This window comes from Papio anubis, chromosome 12 (genome assembly GCF_008728515.1).
Source record: "Papio anubis isolate 15944 chromosome 12, Panubis1.0, whole genome shotgun sequence".
NCBI classification, from domain to species: Eukaryota; Metazoa; Chordata; class Mammalia; order Primates; family Cercopithecidae; genus Papio; species Papio anubis.
In genome coordinates, this window is record NC_044987.1 from 22,519,197 (window position 1) to 22,537,870 (window position 18,674).

At 47.3% G+C, this 18,674-nt stretch overlaps 4 protein-coding genes and 1 long non-coding RNA gene across 7 annotated transcripts in view; 1 reads left to right on the forward strand and 4 right to left on the reverse strand.

Moving 5' to 3' along the window:
• The window catches only part of DIXDC1 (DIX domain containing 1), a 98,238-nt gene extending 97,752 nt beyond the window's left edge, over nt 1-486 (reverse strand). Inside the window, exon 1 of one of the 3 annotated variants that reach the window (XM_031652970.1) lies at nt 136-469. The gene's annotated coding sequence lies outside the window, so the exon portion shown is untranslated. Of the gene's footprint in view, nt 1-135 lie in introns of all 3 variants that reach the window. The other 2 variants (XM_009187259.4, XM_031652971.1) reach the window with 2 other exon arrangements.
• A 163-nt stretch (nt 487-649) lies between these two features.
• On the reverse strand, nt 650-7,938 carry C12H11orf52 (chromosome 12 C11orf52 homolog). The gene is made up of 4 exons (XM_003910696.5): nt 7,678-7,938; nt 3,162-3,199; nt 1,798-1,859; nt 650-1,560 (listed from the first exon to the last, which is right to left on the reverse strand). The coding sequence occupies exons 1-4, from the start codon at nt 7,707-7,709 to the stop codon at nt 1,321-1,323; spliced, it is 372 nt and encodes a 123-aa protein (XP_003910745.1). The 5' UTR covers nt 7,710-7,938; the 3' UTR covers nt 650-1,320.
• On the forward strand, nt 3,786-18,674 carry CRYAB (crystallin alpha B). The gene is made up of 4 exons (XM_021926533.2): nt 3,786-3,818; nt 15,392-15,790; nt 16,867-16,989; nt 18,330-18,674. Exons 2-4 carry the CDS (start codon nt 15,590-15,592, stop codon nt 18,531-18,533), a joined length of 528 nt encoding a protein of 175 aa, XP_021782225.2. The 5' UTR covers nt 3,786-3,818; nt 15,392-15,589; the 3' UTR covers nt 18,534-18,674.
• Nucleotides 13,544-15,205, reverse strand: HSPB2 (heat shock protein family B (small) member 2). The gene is made up of 2 exons (XM_003910691.5): nt 14,392-15,205; nt 13,544-14,196 (listed from the first exon to the last, which is right to left on the reverse strand). The coding sequence occupies exons 1-2, from the start codon at nt 15,068-15,070 to the stop codon at nt 13,742-13,744; spliced, it is 1,134 nt and encodes a 377-aa protein (XP_003910740.5). The 5' UTR covers nt 15,071-15,205; the 3' UTR covers nt 13,544-13,741.
• Nucleotides 15,703-18,330, reverse strand: LOC116269685. Its single transcript, XR_004177353.1, has 2 exons — nt 17,772-18,330; nt 15,703-17,041 (listed from the first exon to the last, which is right to left on the reverse strand). It is a non-coding gene; the product is annotated as an uncharacterized LOC116269685 (long non-coding RNA).

Here is an 18,674-nt window from a genome sequence, read left to right on the forward strand (position 1 = left end):
GAGAGTGGGTTTGGTCTTTGAAATTTTAGCCTCCTCCTACCCGCTTCAACCTCGCCACCTCCGCGTGTCCCCAGTTTCGATGTGGATGATCAACTTGGGTAATATTTTTGTTACCCGCCACCTTTCAGCACCTACCTCTTAAATTATGGGTCCGTCTGGTTCAGCATCTCTGTCCCCAGCCCTCCTGGGCTGGGCCTGCCCCTGCTCTGGCTTTGCCGCGGCATTCCCGCTGCCATGGTGATGCGGAGGCCGGCCACAGGCCCCGCCCGCCTCCAGCCAGCCCGAGCCAGCCCCTGCCGGCCTTGGTCCCGCCTCCGGCCCGCGGGATCCCGCCTCCTGCAGGTCCTGACCGCCCCCGCGCCCCCGGACCCAGATCCTCCCACTGCCGTTCCGGACCCGCCTCCCAGGAGCCCCGACAACAACCAATCCCGGCATGGACCTCAAGGGAACTGCGCCCTCTGCCAATGGTAGTCCGCCCCCTGTTATTCCCAAACCCCACCCGCCTCCAGCTCCGCCTCCAACCGCGGCCTGGGGGTGGGGCCGGAAGGCCTCTCTACTGGCTGGACTTTCGAACGGCCCTTAAAACTGGGCGGGATGCGCTGTCCTCGCGAGGAGCCTTGGGGCCCCGCCCCAGAAAACACGCCAGGCATGTTTCTCAGGCCATTTATTGATCTTAGCGGCCCCGCACCTGCGAGAGCCAACAGTCCCTCCGAGGGAAGTTTCCGGGCCTCGCTGTGCTGTCGGTTATCAGTGTCTTGAGGTCCTGTAGGCCCATGGTTGGAGAGCGCTTCCTCCACGCCTCAGCCCCCTTCCCCCATTTGTCTGTTGAGGTCTGGAACCTGACTCAGCCCAAGCCAGCCCTGGTGTCTGAATGTAAAAGCTCAGAATGCTTTTCCAGAGCACCTCCCCTTCAGCTTTGGAGTTTAAGGTGTGTGAAAAAGGATACCATTAATTAAAGTCCGACAAGATCAGCCCACGTGCTTATAGGCTAACTTTTAACCTGCTCTTTCTGCACTTTTCAAGAGCAGGAGCAACAATGGTGAGGTCGAAGACCTACCTCCCTGCACACTCCACCTAACCTCATGTGGCTAGCTAAGTTTAGCTATCCACTCATAGCTAAACCAACTATAACTCCAACCTAACAGTGGCAAGTAAGAGGCCAGGGGAGAAACTGGGACGCTCACAATTCCAGGGGCTTTGGAGTTCTTTAAGCTTAAAACGTGGCCAACATCCCTGGGTTGCCACCCAATTCCCCAAAGCTGTAGATTCTCCCCCACAGGAGTAGTGGTTAACGATGGACTGGGCCTTCCTCCCCAAGGCTCACACCAGGGTCCCGTTCTTGCTGTCATAGCGAGGTGTGGCCTGGGGGAAGCGAAGGGTCGCATACTCTGTAGCGTCTTCTAAATGCACTTGTTTCGCTTCCCAGGAATGGGGACGGCTGCACACTTGAATGTCAGCATAATGTAAGTTGCTGTCTTCCCACATGAGGCCTGGACTCCTCTCTTGAGACCCTTGCTGCTGTAACACCCGCTCATACGTGTGTCCTGTTGTTTCATGGCCCTGCGAGGAATGGATAGCATTAAGGGAGATTCATGGCTTGGTTTTGCCCCTCACCTCCAATGCAGGGGCAGGTCGACTGATGTCCCTTCCCTTTGCTCCTTTGAGGGGCAGAGGAGGACAGACAGAGCCAGCAAATTCTACAGGTGACTGAAATGTGTCTGTTGCAGGGCAAAAGAGCTGGCTACTGGGATCCCATGTCCGAGCAGCCCCGGAGAGGGGACAGAGGCCTGTCATTACCTTTGGGCCATTCTGCTGCAGCTGTCGTGGCTGTGGCTTCAGTGTCCGTCTTGCTTGGCTTCCTGAGGGGAAGAAATCCAACTTAAATTCATTCTCTCTTCCCTGTCTCTGTTGAGACTGCCTTTTCAACTCACTATTAAACTATCACGGCAGGCTTCTGTCTAATCTCCCTGCCTCCATTCTTACTTCTTTCATGTCTACTAGTCCTAAATCCAAACTCCTTAGCAGGGTTTACAATCTGGCCCTTTCACAATCTGGCCATATTATCTTCCATCCTCATTTTTCACTAGCCCCTAACACAGTTCAACATGAGAACCCATTATGTGCCAGGCTCTGTGCCATGTTCTGGTGGTAGAAGGATGAGTAAGCTCTTTCCTCTACCTCAGGGGGCTTACAGCCTGCTAGGAAAGACAAATAAATAAAAATAAGTAAACAGACTTACAATGCAAGATGGTAAGTGCTTAGCTACACCAATCAGTCACTTTGAATCAAGTCAGTCTCTCTTTTCTTTTTTTTTCATGAGCTGATTTATCTGCCTAAAACACCGTCTTCTCCCTCCTCTGCTGACTTATGAACTTTGCTTTTATTTATTTATTTAGAGACAGAGTCTCGCTCTGTTGCCTAGGCTGGAGTGCAGTGGCATGATCTCGACTCACTGCAACCTCCACCTCCCGGGTTCAAGCAATTCTCGTGCCTCGGCCTCCCAAGTAGCTGGTACTACAGGCACACACCACCTTGCCCCACTAATTTTTCTCTTTTTAGTAGAGATGGGGTTTCACCATGTTGGCCAGGCTGGTCCCAAACTCCTGACCTAAAGTGATCTGCCCCCCTTGGCCTCCCAAAGTGCTGGGATTACAGACGTTGAGCCACTACGCCCAGTCCTTTGCTATTATTTCTTTGACATTTTGACATCAGTGTCTTCTCTCATTCTCCCACAGCATGAGTGCACATCGGTTATGGCACCAGTAGATGATATTACAACTGTTTGTTTATATGAATTTATCTCTTAAATTTGATTTTCAGCTCTACCAGAGCTGAGATCGTGTGTCTTTCCTCTTGTGCCTCTCTGCCTCCTTGGGACCCACACAGGTCCTCACATACAGTATAAGTGCTGAGTAAGTATTTGCTAGATGAATGAAAGAATGAGCAACCCACCCTGCCACTCTGAAATAATGGAAAGAATAAGATCTAGAGGTTCAGAGCTAGTCTTCAACGCAGCAACCTGGATTCTCCTTTCTCTTTGGTGTGCTGTCTCCCTTTATCCTTTCATTCCTTTTCTACCCTTCTGCCCTTTCCAGAGATGGCAGTTCTATTGCCTTCTCTAATTTGCCTCCCCCAGATTCTTCCCCCAGTTCCAAAGTTACCTGTTTTCTTTTTCTTCTGGAAAGTTGATGGGCAGCTCCTGTGATAGGAAAAACAGATCACCCATGTGCAAGAAGCCCTGGCCTCTGCCCTCCCTCCATCATCATTTGCTCTGTGGTCTCCTTAACATTCTGATGACCTTCCCCTACCTCCCTCTAACAAAGATTCACCCTGAGCCAGGTTCAAAGCATTAGTCAAGGGTACCACACCTCTCCCACATGGATGGTTCTGGAAGGTGGAGTAGTACAACTGACATAACCAGACCCAAAATACAGCCTCAGGCAACCAGGCACTACATGCCAGGGATGTATCTGGCTTGAGAGCTATTCTGGGATTGTCTAACAGGCTAATTCCCAGCAGAGGGTGAGGGAAACCTGCCAAATGATGGAATATTCTTGGATCCAGAGACCCTCTTGCCTCTTCTTCAGTGCTTTTTTTTTTCCTGGGGTCTTTGCCAATCTGGGACTTTTATTCTGGGAGCCCTGGAAGCTGCCACAACCAGGGCTAGCTAATTACAACCCCTTAGGGCCCTTTCCTAACAAGTGACCTCCCTCCCTGCTTCCTTGTCCTTGTTTTTAATTAACAGAGAAAGTGAGAGATGTTTAACCTTTAGCATCCTTTAGAGAACTTTGTCTACAGAACAGGGAGCACTGAAGTTGGTGAGTGACTCAGCTATCCTGCCCTCACTGTAGGGCAGACCTCTTATATTTATTTCTGAGCCCCTAGGGTCCCCAGTGGCGCCCGTGTGTCTACGTGATTGTTAACTGTTTGATGCCAGAGAGACAACACTGTCTGAGGAAATAGGCTAAATAGTTTGGGGCTTACTTCGGATTCTTTTTCTTGCTTTCTTGCTAGTATATTTCCAACTCTTGCCAGAGCCAACCCTGTTTGTCTGTCTGATCTCGCATGTCCTGGGAAGTTTCCTTCTTTGCTAATTGGAGAGGGTGAGAGAGAGAAGACTGACGTCCAAATCATGAGGACTACTGTGGGGAAAAAAGTCAGGATTTTTCCACACACATTTGACAAAGGTTTCTGTTTTGATGTGACTTTTGGTTTTGCTACAACTTGCTCAGTTGACAGCAGTTGAATCTCCAGCCAAACTCTACAGGTGGTTCAGAAGAAAAACTACTTCTGTGTTTTTCTACTTCTTCTGCCACTTCAGCTCTTGCTTTATGTTACCGCTGCTCAGTCAGCCTTATCCTAAGAACGAGATAATCTTCTAATTCTTTACCACTTGTTACTGCTCTTTACCTACTTATTTTTATTTAAATGGATAGAGAAAATATTAATCCTAAAATACATAGACTAGGGCTATCCAATGTTAGTGAACAGAGCCTCTTCTCAAGTTAGATATTGTGCAATGCTGGGACACAACCCAAATGGAGTGAATATTCATTTAGATTCACAGGTGATGAGATTTTATTTTTAGATTTAAGGATACTAAGTGGGCACTCTTCTACAGTAGTAATAGGAATAAAAATTTGTGCAATCCTCCTAGAATGCAACTGGCAATAAGTATAAAAAGCCTTAAACATAAATGTGTATGCCCTCTAATGTAGCAGTTCCATATCCTAAGAAATAATTCTACATGTACAAATATGGATATTCATTATAATATTATTTAAATTGCAAAAAATAGGAAATACTCTGAAGGTCCATGATTTGGTAACTGACTAAATAAATGGCATATCCAATTAATGGAATATATGTAGCCATGTCATAAAGAATGTTGGAAGGACCTGAACATCATGGAAAATTTTACTCTTTATTAAGTTAGTAAAAAGATATGTTTTGGAATAAAAACTGTGCACATTTAAAAAATATATGGAAATACACTAAAATGTTCCCATCATCTCTGGGTGCTTATGTTTATGGCTGCTTTTTATTTTCTGCTCTTTGCAGAAGTTAAATTTTCTGCAATGAATGATTATTACCTTTGTAATCAGAAACAATAACAACAAAGAATATTTTAAAATAAAAATATCTTCAATTGCGATAATATCTTTAAGCCTCTGGAGGTTTATTGAGATAACAAAAAATAGAGAACAAAGTTTTATTCAATCCTACTAGTATTTTAAGAGGAAAAAAAGATTTTGGTTGGACTGTTTGGTATAGTGTCTCTAGAATGGGCTCTGGAGTCAGACTGATGAGGTCAGACTAGCTGTGAGACCTTCAGCAAATTTTTAACCTCTCTGGGCTTCTGTTTTCTTATTAATAAAATGAGTATGATAGGCCGGGTGAGGTGGCTCACGCTTGTAATGCCAACACTTTGGGAAACCAAGGCGAGCGATCATTTGAGGTCAGGAGTTCAAGACCAGCCTGGCCAACAGGTGAAACCCCGTCTCTACTAAAAATACAAAAATTAGCTGGGCGTGGTGGCGCGCCTGTAATCCCAGCTACTAGGGAGACTGAGGCACAAGAATCGCTTAAACCTGGGAGGCTAAGGTTGCAGTGAGCCAAGATTGTGTCACTGCACTCCAGACTGGGCGATAAAGCTAGACTCTGTTTCAAAAAAAAAAAAAAATGAGTGTGATAATAGAATTCAGACCTCATGGTATTATTGTAAGGATTAAATAAAACAGGAAATATAAAATACTTAGCATGGTTCCTAGCATATAATAAGCATCAGTAAAAGTTGACCACTAATGACTATCACCATCAGAGAACTAACCAGTAATGAAAAAAGAATACCAACACTTGGGAAGAGACAGAATAAAAGAAGCTGTTACATCCCCTTCTCTGGAAGCTTTTCTGTGCTTCTGGATGTCCTGTGTCTATAAGGCATCTCAGAGTTTAAAGGGTGCTTTATTTTGTCAATCCTGACATTCCAGGAAACATATATTTTTGTTCCCATTTTACAGATGGGTCAACTAATGCCCTTTTTTACTAACTTAATAAAGAGTAAAATTTTCCATGATGTTAGGTGTTCTTCCAACATTCTTTATGAAGTGGCTACATATTTTCCATTAATTGGATATGCCATGTATTTAGACAGTTACCAAATGTTGGACCTTCAGGGTATTTCTTACTCAACAAGGCAGGGACCAAATGTCCTTTTATTACTATGTCTTCTGTGTCTATCACTGTGCCTGTAGTACATGTCCAATAAACATTGTTTAATAAATGAATGGATAAATGAATGAGTAGTAGGGCAGGACTTGAATCCAATGTACTACTACAAAACCTATGTGTTTTCCAATGCACTTCACTTGTCTATCTAAATATAATGATGCTTTATTTATAACATGACATTCTCAAGATCTGCCCCAAGCATGGAAGGCAGTAGACAGGATAAAACCAGGACCAGGAATTTATGGCATGGCAGTGATGAAAATTCTGGGAAAGAACAGTAACAGGGCCACAGATAATTTATTACGAGGTTCTAACATACAGTATATCCTTTGCTCTTCAAAATAAGCCTGTGATCTACACAATGTAGGATGTATTATCTATATTTTATATATGAGGATGAATACAGAGAAATTAAGGGACTTATTACCTATGGTCACATAGTAAATAAGTGTGAAAGTCATACTCAGATATCCCATGGATATTCTTCTTTTTCCTACTTCTGCCCTTTTATTTTTATTTTCATTTTTGAGGCAGGGTCTCTTTGTCACCCAGACTGGAGAGCAGTGGTGTGATCATGGTTCATTGCAGCCTCGACCCCCAGGGCTCAGATGATCATCCTGCCTCAGCCTCCCAAGTACCTGGGATTACAAGCGTGCACCACCACACCTAGCTAATTTTTTTTTTTTTTTTTTTTTTTTTTTGAGACGGAGTCTCACTCTGTCGCCCAGGCTGGAGTGCTCCGCCTCCCGGGTTTACGCCATTCTCCGGCCTCAGCCTCCCTAGTAGTTGGGACTACAGGCGCCTGTCACCTCGCCCGGCTAGTTTTTTTGTATTTTTTAGTAGAGACGGAGTTTCACCGTGTTAGCCAGGATGGTCTCGATCTCCTGACCTCGTGATCCGCCCATCTCGACCTCCCAAAGTGCTGGGATTACAGGCTTGAGCCACCGCGCCCGGCCTAATTTTTTTTTTTTTAGACGGAGTTTTGCTCTCATTTCCCAGGCTGGAGTGCAGTGGTGTGATCTCAGCTCACTGCAATCTCTGCCTCCTGGGTTCAAGCGATTCTCCTGCCTCAGCCTCCCGAGTAGCTGGAATTACAGGCATGTGCCACCATGCCCGGCTAATTTTTTTTGTATTTTTAGTAGAGACAGAGTTTCTCCATGTTGGTCAGGCTGGTCTCAAACTCCTGGCCTCAGGTGATCTGCCTGCCTTGGCCTCCCAAAGTGCTGGGATTACAGGCGTGAGCCACCGCGCCCGGCCACTTGGCTCTGTTTGCTAAGGTCTCCTGAAAGGAGGTGCGGCTCTGGTGTTGGAACAAGGAGGTACCAGGCAAAGGAAGGTGGCAGTGGGAGGCTGGCAGACAATTATCTCCAGGTGCTCTGATTTTCGGGGGGCTCTACATCCACCAATAGAGATAGATGTTCCCCTCTGCCCTTCCACCCTACTCACCAGCTTCCTCCGCAGCAGACCCGGTTTCCCATGGCGCGCTGTCTCCAAGGGAGCCCAGCTGTTTTTATGCATCAAGAGGCTTGTGCATTTCCGGGTTCCTGGTTGAGCTTTCCGCCGCAGCTCCCGGAGTCTGTGTCAGTGTCAGATTTCAACCTAGCAGGTTGGACTTTGGAAGCCACCTGCTGGAATGATTCCCAGGTGACTGTGTTCCCAGGCAAAGGATAGAACAACACACGGGCTCCAGGTGAGAGCTATCTCAACTTCAGGATTTGAAGCGTTTTTTTTTTTTTTTTTTTTGAGACGGAGTCTCGCTCTGTCACCCAGGCTGGAGTGCAGTGGCCGGATCTCAGCTCACTGCAAGCTCCTCCTCTCGGGTTCACGCCATTCTCCTGCCTCAGCCTCCCGAGTAGCTGGGACTACAGGCAACCGCCACTTCGCCCGGCTAGTTTTTTGTATTTTTTAGTAGAGACGGGGTTTCACCGTGTTAGCCAGGATGGTCTCGATCTCCTGACCTCGTGATCCGCCCGTCTCGGCCTCCCAAAGTGCTGGGATTACAGGCTTGAGCCACCGCGCCCGGCCTTGAAGCGTTTTTTGATGAAGCCATGAACTTGAGCTTCAAGCTTCAATAAAAAGAAACCTGAGATAGAAAAGGGCTCTCGGTTTCCTTAGGAAATGCTTCTCCATTACATCCCTCTGTCTTTGAAATATATCCTCTATAATAGATGAGTGCCTAATGTAATAGTTTGCTCAGCACCACTCTGGTTTAACTGAGTTTCACTTTCGTGGCAATTGGTACCAGTTTCTCATTATCTTTGTCCAGAATCTGGATTGGGATACTGAAGTCTGTTGGAAACTTAAGTTTGGGAAAATGAGTTCCTCAGATAGTCTCCCTAGATCTTTGAAATCTATGTGGGCAAATCACTTAACCTTTATAGGGTCTAAGTTTCCAGGGCTGTGAAATTAAAAAACTGAATCTAATCCCCTTTCTGGTATAAAATCAGATGATTCTATGATCGGGATGGCCTCAGCACTTCTTAACCACTCACTTCCCTATCCACAATTCAGAGCTACTGATTCTCCACTTACCCCTAAACTCTGCTTCTCCTTCCAGTAACGCAAAGTTTGACTCACCCCACACTCACCAGTTAGAAAATATGGGCTCTAGGAGAATCCATTGAAACCCATTATTCTTGTCTTCAGTTCTCTCACCCCATTGTGTTTTCCTCGGATGCCTGGTTATTTGTGTGTCCTTTAAGTGGATGTTCAGGGCCCACCACTCAGCTCTGCACTCCACAGAGAATACCCTAGACTTTGAACTCCTCTTATGAAACATGGGTAAGAGTGACAATCTTACAGGATTGTGGTGAAAAATAAAGCTGTAGTGCAGGGCCTGGCATATGGGACACGCTCAGTAAGAGTTAGGTATTGTTGTTGTTATTATTACAAAGCATATTATTTTCTTTCTTTCTTTAATTTTTTTTTTTTTTTTTTTTTTTTTTTTGAGACTGAGTCTGGCTCTGTCGCCCAGGCTGGAGTGCAGTGGCCGGATCTCAGCTCACTGCAAGCTCCGCCTCCCGGGTTTACGCCATTCTCCTGCCTCAGCCTCCCGAGATGCTGGGACCACAGGCGCCCGCCACTTCGCCCGGCTAGTTTTTTGTATTTTTTAGTAGAGATGGGGTTTCACCGTGTTAGCCAGGATAGTCTCGATCTCCTGACCTCATGATCCGCCCGTCTCGGCCTCCCAAAGTGATGGGATTACAGGCTTGAGCCACCGCGCCCGGCCTCTTTCTTTAATTTTTAAAGAGGGTCTCAGTCTGTCACCCAGGCTGGAGTTGAGTGGCTAGCTCACTGCAACCTCAAACTCCTAGGCTCAAGAGATTCTCGCCCCTCAGCCTCTCGAGTAGCTGGGACTACAGGTTCACACCACTGTGGCCTAGCTAATTAAAAGAAAAAAAAATCTTTTTAGAGACAGGGCCTTTTTTTTTTTTTTTTTTTAACTAATGTGAGATGGGGTCTTGTTATGTGGACCAGGCTGGTCTCGAACTCCTGGCCTCAAGCAATCCTCCCATCTCAGCCTCCCAAAGTTCTGGGATTACAGGTGTGAGGCCAAGATAGGGTCTTGCTATGTTGCCCCTGCTGGTCATGAAGTTCTGGCCTCAAGTGACCCTCCTACCACGCCTGGTTCCCACATCTTAATTTCTTTTCTTGTGCCCTAATCATTGCACTATTTCATGGCCATGTTTCTTCCGTGCAATCCATTCTGTATTCTACTCTACCATTAACTGTATCCTTTTCATCCTGTTACCCACTCTTTCTCCTCCCAGTTCAAAAGCCATTAATGATTTCCTATCACCTACAGGATACCATTCAAACTGCTTAGCCTAGCACTCAAAGCCCCCCATAATCTGGTTCCTTTTTAGCCACCCCTTCTGTAATGTTTTAAAAAGCACCTAAGCAGCTGGGTTTACACAGTGGCTTGGCTCATGCCTGTAATCCCACTGCTTTGGGAGACTGAGGCAAGAGGATCACTTGAGCCCAAGAGTTCAAAATCAGCCTGGGCAATATAGCAACAACCCATCATCTCTACAAAGTATAAAAACTGAAAAATTGGCCGGGCGCGGTGGCTCAAGCCTGTAATCCCAGCACTTTGGGAGGCCGAGGCGGGTGGATCACGAGGTCAGGAGATCGAGACTATCCTGGCTAACATGGTGAAACCCCGTCTCTACTAAAAATACAAAAAAAAAACTAGCCGGGCGTGGTGGCGGGTGCCTGTAGTCTCAGCTACTTGGGAGGCTGAGGCGGGAGAATGGCGTGAACCCGGGAGGCGGAGCTTGCAGTGAGCCGAGATCACGCCACTGCACTCCAGCCTGGGAGACAGAGCGAGACTCCGTCTCAAAAAAAAAAAAAAAAAAAAAAACTGAAAAATTAGCCAGGTGTGGTGATGTGTGCCTGTAGTCCCAGCTACTCAGAAGGCGAGGTGGGAGGATTGAGCAAGAGAGGTTGAGGGTGCAGTGAGCTGTGATCACGCCACTGCACTTCAGCCTGGGCGACAGAGTGAGACTGTCTCTAAAAAAAAAAAAAAAAAAAAAAAAAAAAAAAAGAAGAAGTAGAAGAAAAGAAAAGGAAATCACCTAAGGGATTTTTAGATGACCAGAAACTCCAAAGAAATCCATAGAGCAATAGACCATTGTCGTAGCCAGAAAACCTGATATGCCTAAAGCAGCATTAATAGAAGCCTGAAGTGATAAACAAGGATATTGATTATTCCACTGAAGTCTGTACCAGTCAATCCATGACTGGAATAACAGTTTTAGGCCTAGATGTTGAAATTCAAGTTACGTTATCAAAAGGCAGTATGTTCAAAATAAAGTTAATGGGTAATATGTGATGTGGAAAGTGCTATATGATATGGTTGAAGGAACAAGGCATGGCCAGGTGTCGTGGCTCACGCCTGTAACCCCAACATGTTGGGAGGCCGAGGTGGGCAGATTGCTTGAGGCCAGAAGTTCAAGACTAGCCTGGGCAACATGGCGAAACCCAGTCTCTACAAAACAATACAAAAAATTAGCCCGGTGTTGTGGTGAGAGGATTGCTTGAGCCAGGGAGGAGGAGGTTGCAGTGAGGGGAGATGACACCACTGCACACTCAGCCTGGGTGACAGAGAGAGACCTTGCCTCAAAAAAAAAAAAAAAAAAAGACCTAGGCATGTTTAGCTGGGAAAGGGAAGCCTCAGGAAGACAGGATGGTTATCTTTAAATTTCGGAAGGATTTTCAAGTGAAAAAACCATTGCATTTGTTTGTTAGAGAAGTTACTGAAATGCAGATTTTGATTCAACAAAATCAAAGGAATTTATAATGGTTAAGTCAGTTAAGACCAAAAAGAAAATGGAGGGCCAGGTACAGTGGCTCATACCTGTAATCCCAGCACTGTGGCAGGCCAAGGCTAGAGGACTGCTTGAGTCCAGGAGTTCAAGACCAGCCTGGACAACAAAGCGAGATCTCGTCTCTAGAAAAAGTAAAAAATTAGCCAGGCGTGGTGGCACACACCTGGAGCTACTCAGGAGGCTGAGGCAGGAGGATTGCTTGAGCACGGGAGGTTGAGGCTGCAGTGAGCCATGAGGAGCATGGGAGGTTGAGGCTGCAGTGAGCTGCAGTGAGGCATGGCCACTACACTCCAGCCTGAGCAACAGAATGAGACCCTATCTAAAAAAGAAAAGAAAGAACATGGAACAGGCTACCGTGGGAAGTTCTAAGTTGTCTGTCATTCAGAATGTCCCAGAATAAGTTGATTAATAACTTTAAAAGAATTTGAATGGAGTGGGGATTTGGACTAAATCAGAAGTTTTCAAATTTTTTATAGCTGAGAAACCCTTTCCCTTAAATAAAGCTCAGTTACAAAACATATCAATGTGAAGTTATTCTGGTTGAAGTCTAAGTGGAATCCTTTTCTTATTATTTTTCTTCTCAACTAGATTCCAGAAAGTTGACAATAAAAGCTAATAGTTTTTATATTTACAATATATATTCCCCATGGTGTATTACATGAGGTTTGATAAATATTTATTGAATGAATGAATGAACAATTAAATATATCAAATGTTATTTCTCTGGGGCATGCTTTCATTTTTAATAGACAGCAATCTTTCAACCAGAAGTTGAATTCCTCAAGTGAGTTCTGTTATCCTGGAGGTCCACAGATCCCTAAGAAGGATGTATGAATGGGTCTGAAGAGTTGTGGGAACCTATTCAAATTGTATTGCCAAATTTGGGAGCATATGTATTTTTCTGGTAAGAGCAGCTATAGCTTTTGTCAGATTTTCAGAAGAGTCTATAACTCCCAAAAGTTAAGAAACAACCACTTAATTTAATTCAATTTAATTTTTTTGAGGCAGGGTCTCACTGTGTCACCCAGGCTGGAGTGCAGTGGTGCAATCTCAGCTCACTGCAGCTTCCAACCTCCCTAGCTTATCCTCCCACCTTAGCCTCCCAAGTAGCTGGGACTACAGGCATGCACCACCATGGCTGGCTAATTTTTATTTTTTTGTAAAGACAAAGGTTTCACTCTGTTGCCCAGACTGGTCTCTTACTCTTGGGCTCAAGTGATCCTCCTGCCTCGGCCTCCCAAAGTACTGGGATTACAGGTGTGAGCTGCTGCACCCAGCCAAGAAACAACTACTTTAATGGAAGAATTGTAGGTATCTACCACAGCCTAATAAAATATGTATTCGGAGGCAGGAAGGTCGTTTTGGACACCTCCCCCAAATCACCTAGCTGGATATTCTCTTGATTGCAGAGAATAACTGAGGGGACAGACCCTCAGGCTTTCCTGAATACACCATACCCCCAGAGGACGGGAAGGTAATGGGGTTCCATGATCATTGGAGAGGCTTTGTGTCTGTGCCCCTGTGTATGCATACTCGGGCTCTCAAAATCAGTGACCATTTCAGTGGACAGACCTTAGTACATGAAAACAAAGTATTTACTCCAGGGCTTTAGGCAACTCTCATCAGCCAAAAACCATTTTCCCAGCCCCTACCCAAAACGGGCCAGACAGTCTGGAGACCCTTGTTTTTGTGTCTCTAATCACCAGCTCAGACAGTGCCCTCTGGGCTGTTTGGATGGCATATCCCTTTTCCCTCCCAGGATCACTCTCTCTTTTGTTGCATTGTGAGAAAATCACGGCTAGGAATTTGATCTGGAGCCAGAGTCAGCTTCCGGGTGTGATCTCAGTATCCAAGTGCGAGCTCAGGGTCCTATGACGTTAGGCACATCAAACTGAGGAACTTTTTGTCTAGCTGGCTGTGACCGCCTCCCTCCCTCCCCATCCCAGCTTCCCGGCCACAGAATAGGGAGCAGCACAAACAAGGCCCTGAGATTTGGGTTTATTCGGCTCCACCCAAAACTAAACCAAGGCTATGACACGTCCCATGGGACCAAACCATACATTGTAGACCATGCACCTTTCCTTTCCCCCAAGGACGCTGCTACCTCTGGAGTGGTGGGCAGCTGCCCATATCACCATGGGAGGTAGAGAGGGATTTGCTGGGTGCTGGGTCTGTGGCAATCAGGGCTCAACTATGGCTGCCTCCTCCTCTTCCTCTGGATCAGGAGGCGCAGGGAGCAGGGAGATGTAGACCTCATTGACCTCTGTGTCCAAATGTCGGCCACCCCGAGGCGCTTCCAGGTTTAAGATGCCATCATGGGAGAGAGCAGCTCGGACCCGCCAGGGGTCGACATCAGCAGGCAGGACATAGGTGCGGCAGAACTCTCGGGACACGAAGCCATGGCGGTCCAGGCGCTGGGGGTGCCGGGCAGACACCTCCAGCAGGTTATCCACAGTCCTCACAGTCACCTCGTCTGGGGTAAAGTGGCTCACATCCAGAAATGCCTGGAACTTGCCCTCACTGAGCCTAAGCTCGGAGGCCCCTGCCCTGCTGCCCTCCCCAGCTGGGGCGGCCCGAGGCCGGACATAGTAGCCATGGTAGAGTGTGGGGGTCAGGATCTCTTCTGGAAGGAGGCCTAAGGGGCAGAGAGAACGCAAGAGGCAGGATGAGGGAGGATGAGGCTGGCACAGGGGCGAAATGGGAAATCTGGAGAGGAGGGATTGGGAAGAGCAAGAGGGGAGTCAGGAGGAGTGGGGAACGGGAAGGAGGCCACACAGTAGCTAGGAGGAGAAGGCAGCTGGGAAGCAAGGGGGTGGCGTCTGTGCCATACCTTCTCCGAAGCGCTGCTCACCCAGGCGGCTCGGGTTGGCAAATTCGTACTCAGCGGTGGCTGGGTGGGCATGTGGCACTGAGCGGCCCGACATGGCTGCAGATGCAGCGGGAGCCCTGGTCCGAGGTGCAGCCCCAACAGGCGCAGAGCGACCCCTCCAGCTGCCCGGAGAGCCAGGGCTCGATAGGAGGTGGGGGCGGGGTCGACACCACCCAAAATAGTGCGAGCCTCTAGGGGGGAGGGGCGGGGAGTGGGGGCCCTGAGTGAGAGCAACGAGGGTGTGACCAGCGCCGCCTGGACCCCTAGTCCCCTCCCCCGCACACTCTTCAGCTGTCGCAGGGGGCCTGAGAGGACAGCTGAGGGTCCTGGTTGGGAACGAGCTGAGAAGGGGGAGCTGGTGGTGCCTGGGGCATGAAGAGGCCTCGCTGAGACCCTCACAAACGGTTTGCACGTTTCCACACCTCATTTTCTCCTCCTTGGTGTCCAGCACTGTGCACCCAATTCCTAAAGCACTCCTGGATTTAATGTTCTGAGAGCCACATAGGATGAAAGATGCAAGAAATCTTTCTGCTCTTTTTTTCAGGGAGTGGGGTCTTTCTGCCCAGATGTCGGAGTCCTCTCCTAAACCCAGGTCAACCCAGGGCAGGAGGCAGATGGCTGGTACTGACATGTTGACCATCACTGCTCTCTTCCAAGGACTCACAAAGAGTTAATGTCCCTGGGGCCCAGCCTAGGAAGATTCCAGTCCCTGCCCAGGCCCAAGATAGTTGCTGGCCTGATTCCCCTGGCATTCAGGACTGGAGAGGAGGAGGAGGAGGGGCACACTCCACCGCCTGCCCCCCCACCCGCCCGCGTGCCTGCTTGGGATTCCTGACTCTGTACCAGCTTCAGAGAACTGGGGTGGGGGTGGGTGCCACTGGGTGTGTACAGAAAACTAGTGAAACAAGACCATGACAAGTCACTGGCCGGCTCAGACGTGTTTGTGTTTCTCTTTTCTTAGCTCAGTGAGTACTGGGTATGTGTCACACTGCCAAATCCCCGATCACAAGTCTCCATGAACCGGCGGTGAGCTAGGATAATAAAACCCCTGACATCACCATTCCAGAAGCTTCACAAGACTGCATATATAAGGGGCTGGCTGTAGCTGCAGCTGAAGGAGCTGACCAGCCAGCTGACCCCCCACACTCACCTAGCCACCATGGACATCGCCATCCACCACCCCTGGATCCGCCGCCCCTTCTTTCCTTTCCACTCCCCCAGCCGCCTCTTTGACCAGTTCTTCGGAGAGCACCTGTTGGAGTCTGATCTTTTCCCGACGTCTACTTCCCTGAGCCCCTTCTACCTTCGGCCACCCTCCTTCCTGCGGGCACCTAGCTGGTTTGACACTGGACTCTCAGAGGTGAGTCTCCCCACTGCTAGAATGGGAGAGTCCTTACTGGAACCTCCTGTAAACTTCTCCATCCATTTTCCTCTCCTTTCCTGCCTAAACCATTTTAGGCACATGTGTATCCAAATGTGAAGAAAAATGAGGAGGTTGCTAGTGCCTCCCTCCCCCGTCACCTGTTTCTACTTGATGGTCCTCTGTATCCCATTTATTACATTTTTTCATGCACTGTCAAGTTCATCCTCCATCCCCTAACTTCTCTGCAGGGTACCCCTTTCTGGTTTGGTTCATAACAATCTGCAGGGAAAGAGCTGCCTTCAAACTCCTTTGCTCATCTCTTCTAACACCATGGACTCTTGACCAATTTTACCATCTCAGGTGTCAGAGCCAGGAGAGAGCCCTGCCTCATCCTGAGCTGTTCACCCTCATGGGCATTTTCTGCCTTTTTATTCCCTCTTCTGTGATTTTCTGGGTTTCTCAGGGCTGTGACAGGGCATTGGCCTGGGTCCAACCAAGCCTTATGAGGAAACAATATAGGGACCCCCACTCGTCCTAAAAGGGTGAGAGAACAGGGTGAACATATAAGGTTGACAGAAGCTGTCACAGATAACGCTCTGGTTTAAAAATATTCGAGTGTAAGTAAACAGGAGATGAGTGGGCAAGGGCTTTGGAAGGACAAGCAGGACCAGCAGAACATTCCAGATTGGGTGGGTGGAAAACTGGCAAAGAGACCTGAGCCAGAAGAAGAGGCCTTTGTCTCACAGACAAACCACAAAGCCAGGCATTGGAGCCAGAGAGGCAGCAGATGCCAGGCCTGCACCCATCCTTGCGACTGGTCCCCTGGGTGATCTGTCTTCTTCTCTGTCCCTGTAAATAAAGTTTGGGTCTGATCACCATGAGCCTTAGGTATCACTGTGGTGGCTCCCTGAAGCAGAGAGCCACATTTATTCAAAAAGGGGATATTTTAAAGCAGAAAAGAGAAGGATGAATTACCTGGACAGAAAGCAACTCTGCAGAATAAGACAACACCAGTATAATGAGTACTTTCGCCATCTTTCTCCCGTCCCATTCCCTTACCTTGCTATTTCTAGATGCGCCTGGAGAAGGACAGGTTCTCTGTCAACCTGGATGTGAAGCACTTCTCCCCAGAGGAACTCAAAGTTAAGGTGTTGGGAGATGTGATTGAGGTGCATGGCAAACATGAAGAGCGCCAGGTATGTAGCTTGGTTTTTTGTTTTTGTTTTCTGCTCATTCATTCAGTGTATACTGTAATAGTCCAGGTAGTGCTATCAGCTTTGGAGGCTGGCTACATTCCAGTCCCAAGCTGTAATAGTCTAGATCAGGGGTTACAAATCAATGTCTAGAAGACTAAGTTAGGGATAGACCTATTGCTGTTGTTACTGTTGTTATGGCCAGAGATGTGGTCTTTGTTTGATTTGATCGCCTTAGATGGGATGATGGGATGTTGATGCCCCATCTTAGCCAGAGGTTCTGAATCTTGGCCACATTAGAATCACCAGGGGAACTTTCAAAAAACCTAATGCTCAGGCATACTCCAGACCAATTAAATCAGAATTTTTAGGGGTGGGACCCAGGGCATCAACATTTTTTAAGGTAATTCTAATCTACAGTCAAGGTTGAGGACCACTGATTTAGGTATAGGGCTGTCAGACACCTAGTTGCTTTGCATAATTACATTAACTACAGGTACCATAAAGGCACTTGAGTTGTGAATTCTCTGTTAGCTGTGCAAGAATCCATGTCTCTTCTTTAGCCCATCTTAATGCTGAACTACTTGGTTTGTCTAAATTTCAGAGCTGTGCTCAGTCTTTAATCCCCTATAGCCCATGCGGAAATCAGTTAATGAGAGCCTGTTTGGCTACATGCTTGAGAGTCAGCAGGCATACGGGTTAAGGTCATCTACTCTTTGGGGGAATTCTGACGAATGGAACAGCTTCTCATGACTTTGTAAGAGGGCTTTAAAATTCCTTCTCACCAATTAACGATAGCTCAGCGATAGCTCAGAACCTGTGCGTCAACAAGTACAGTTTGTCCTTAGTAATGTCCTCAGGCTGTTTCAATTCTGCTCATATGATTTAGGTTTGGGTCATAGTCTCCTTGGATGGAGTCTTTTTTTTTCCCCCCCCCAGCAGCAGTCCTATTGTTCTGGAACCTTCTGGGACATTCCTGAAGAGTCAGGACAATTTCAGGGCTTCCTCAGGAACTCAGATTCTAAATGAGATTCCAAATTCTGTAGGCCCAGTCAACATTATCTAAACCTTTGGGAAATACCCCTAAACATATCTATGCCTCAGGGTTTGAAAAACAATGAAGTGTTGTACTGTTTCAGACTTCTCAGATTCTCACTGGTAGGAGTGACTACCTAGGTAACTTCATTTTAGCCACAACCCTGAAACAAAGCACTGTTTATTTTTCCTATGTTGTCATGGCATTTGGTCTCACCTAAGGGGAAATCAGGATGCCTGAGTTCTGGGCAGGTGATAGTAGTTCATATTCTTATCTCTCTGCCTCTTTCCTCATTCTTTTGGGTTAGGATGAACATGGTTTCATCTCCAGGGAGTTCCACAGGAAATACCGGGTCCCAGCTGATGTGGACCCTCTCACCATTACTTCATCCCTGTCATCTGATGGGGTCCTCACTGTGAATGGACCAAGGAAACAGGTCTCTGGCCCTGAGCGCACCATTCCCATCACCCGTGAAGAGAAGCCTGCTGTCACCGCAGCCCCCAAGAAATAGATGCCCTTTCTTGAATTGCATTTTTTAAAACAAGAAAGTTTCCCCGCCAGTGAATGAAAGTCTTGTGACTAGTGCTGAAGCTTATTAATGCTAAGGGCAGGCCCAAATTATCAAGCTAATAAAATATCATTCAGCAACAGA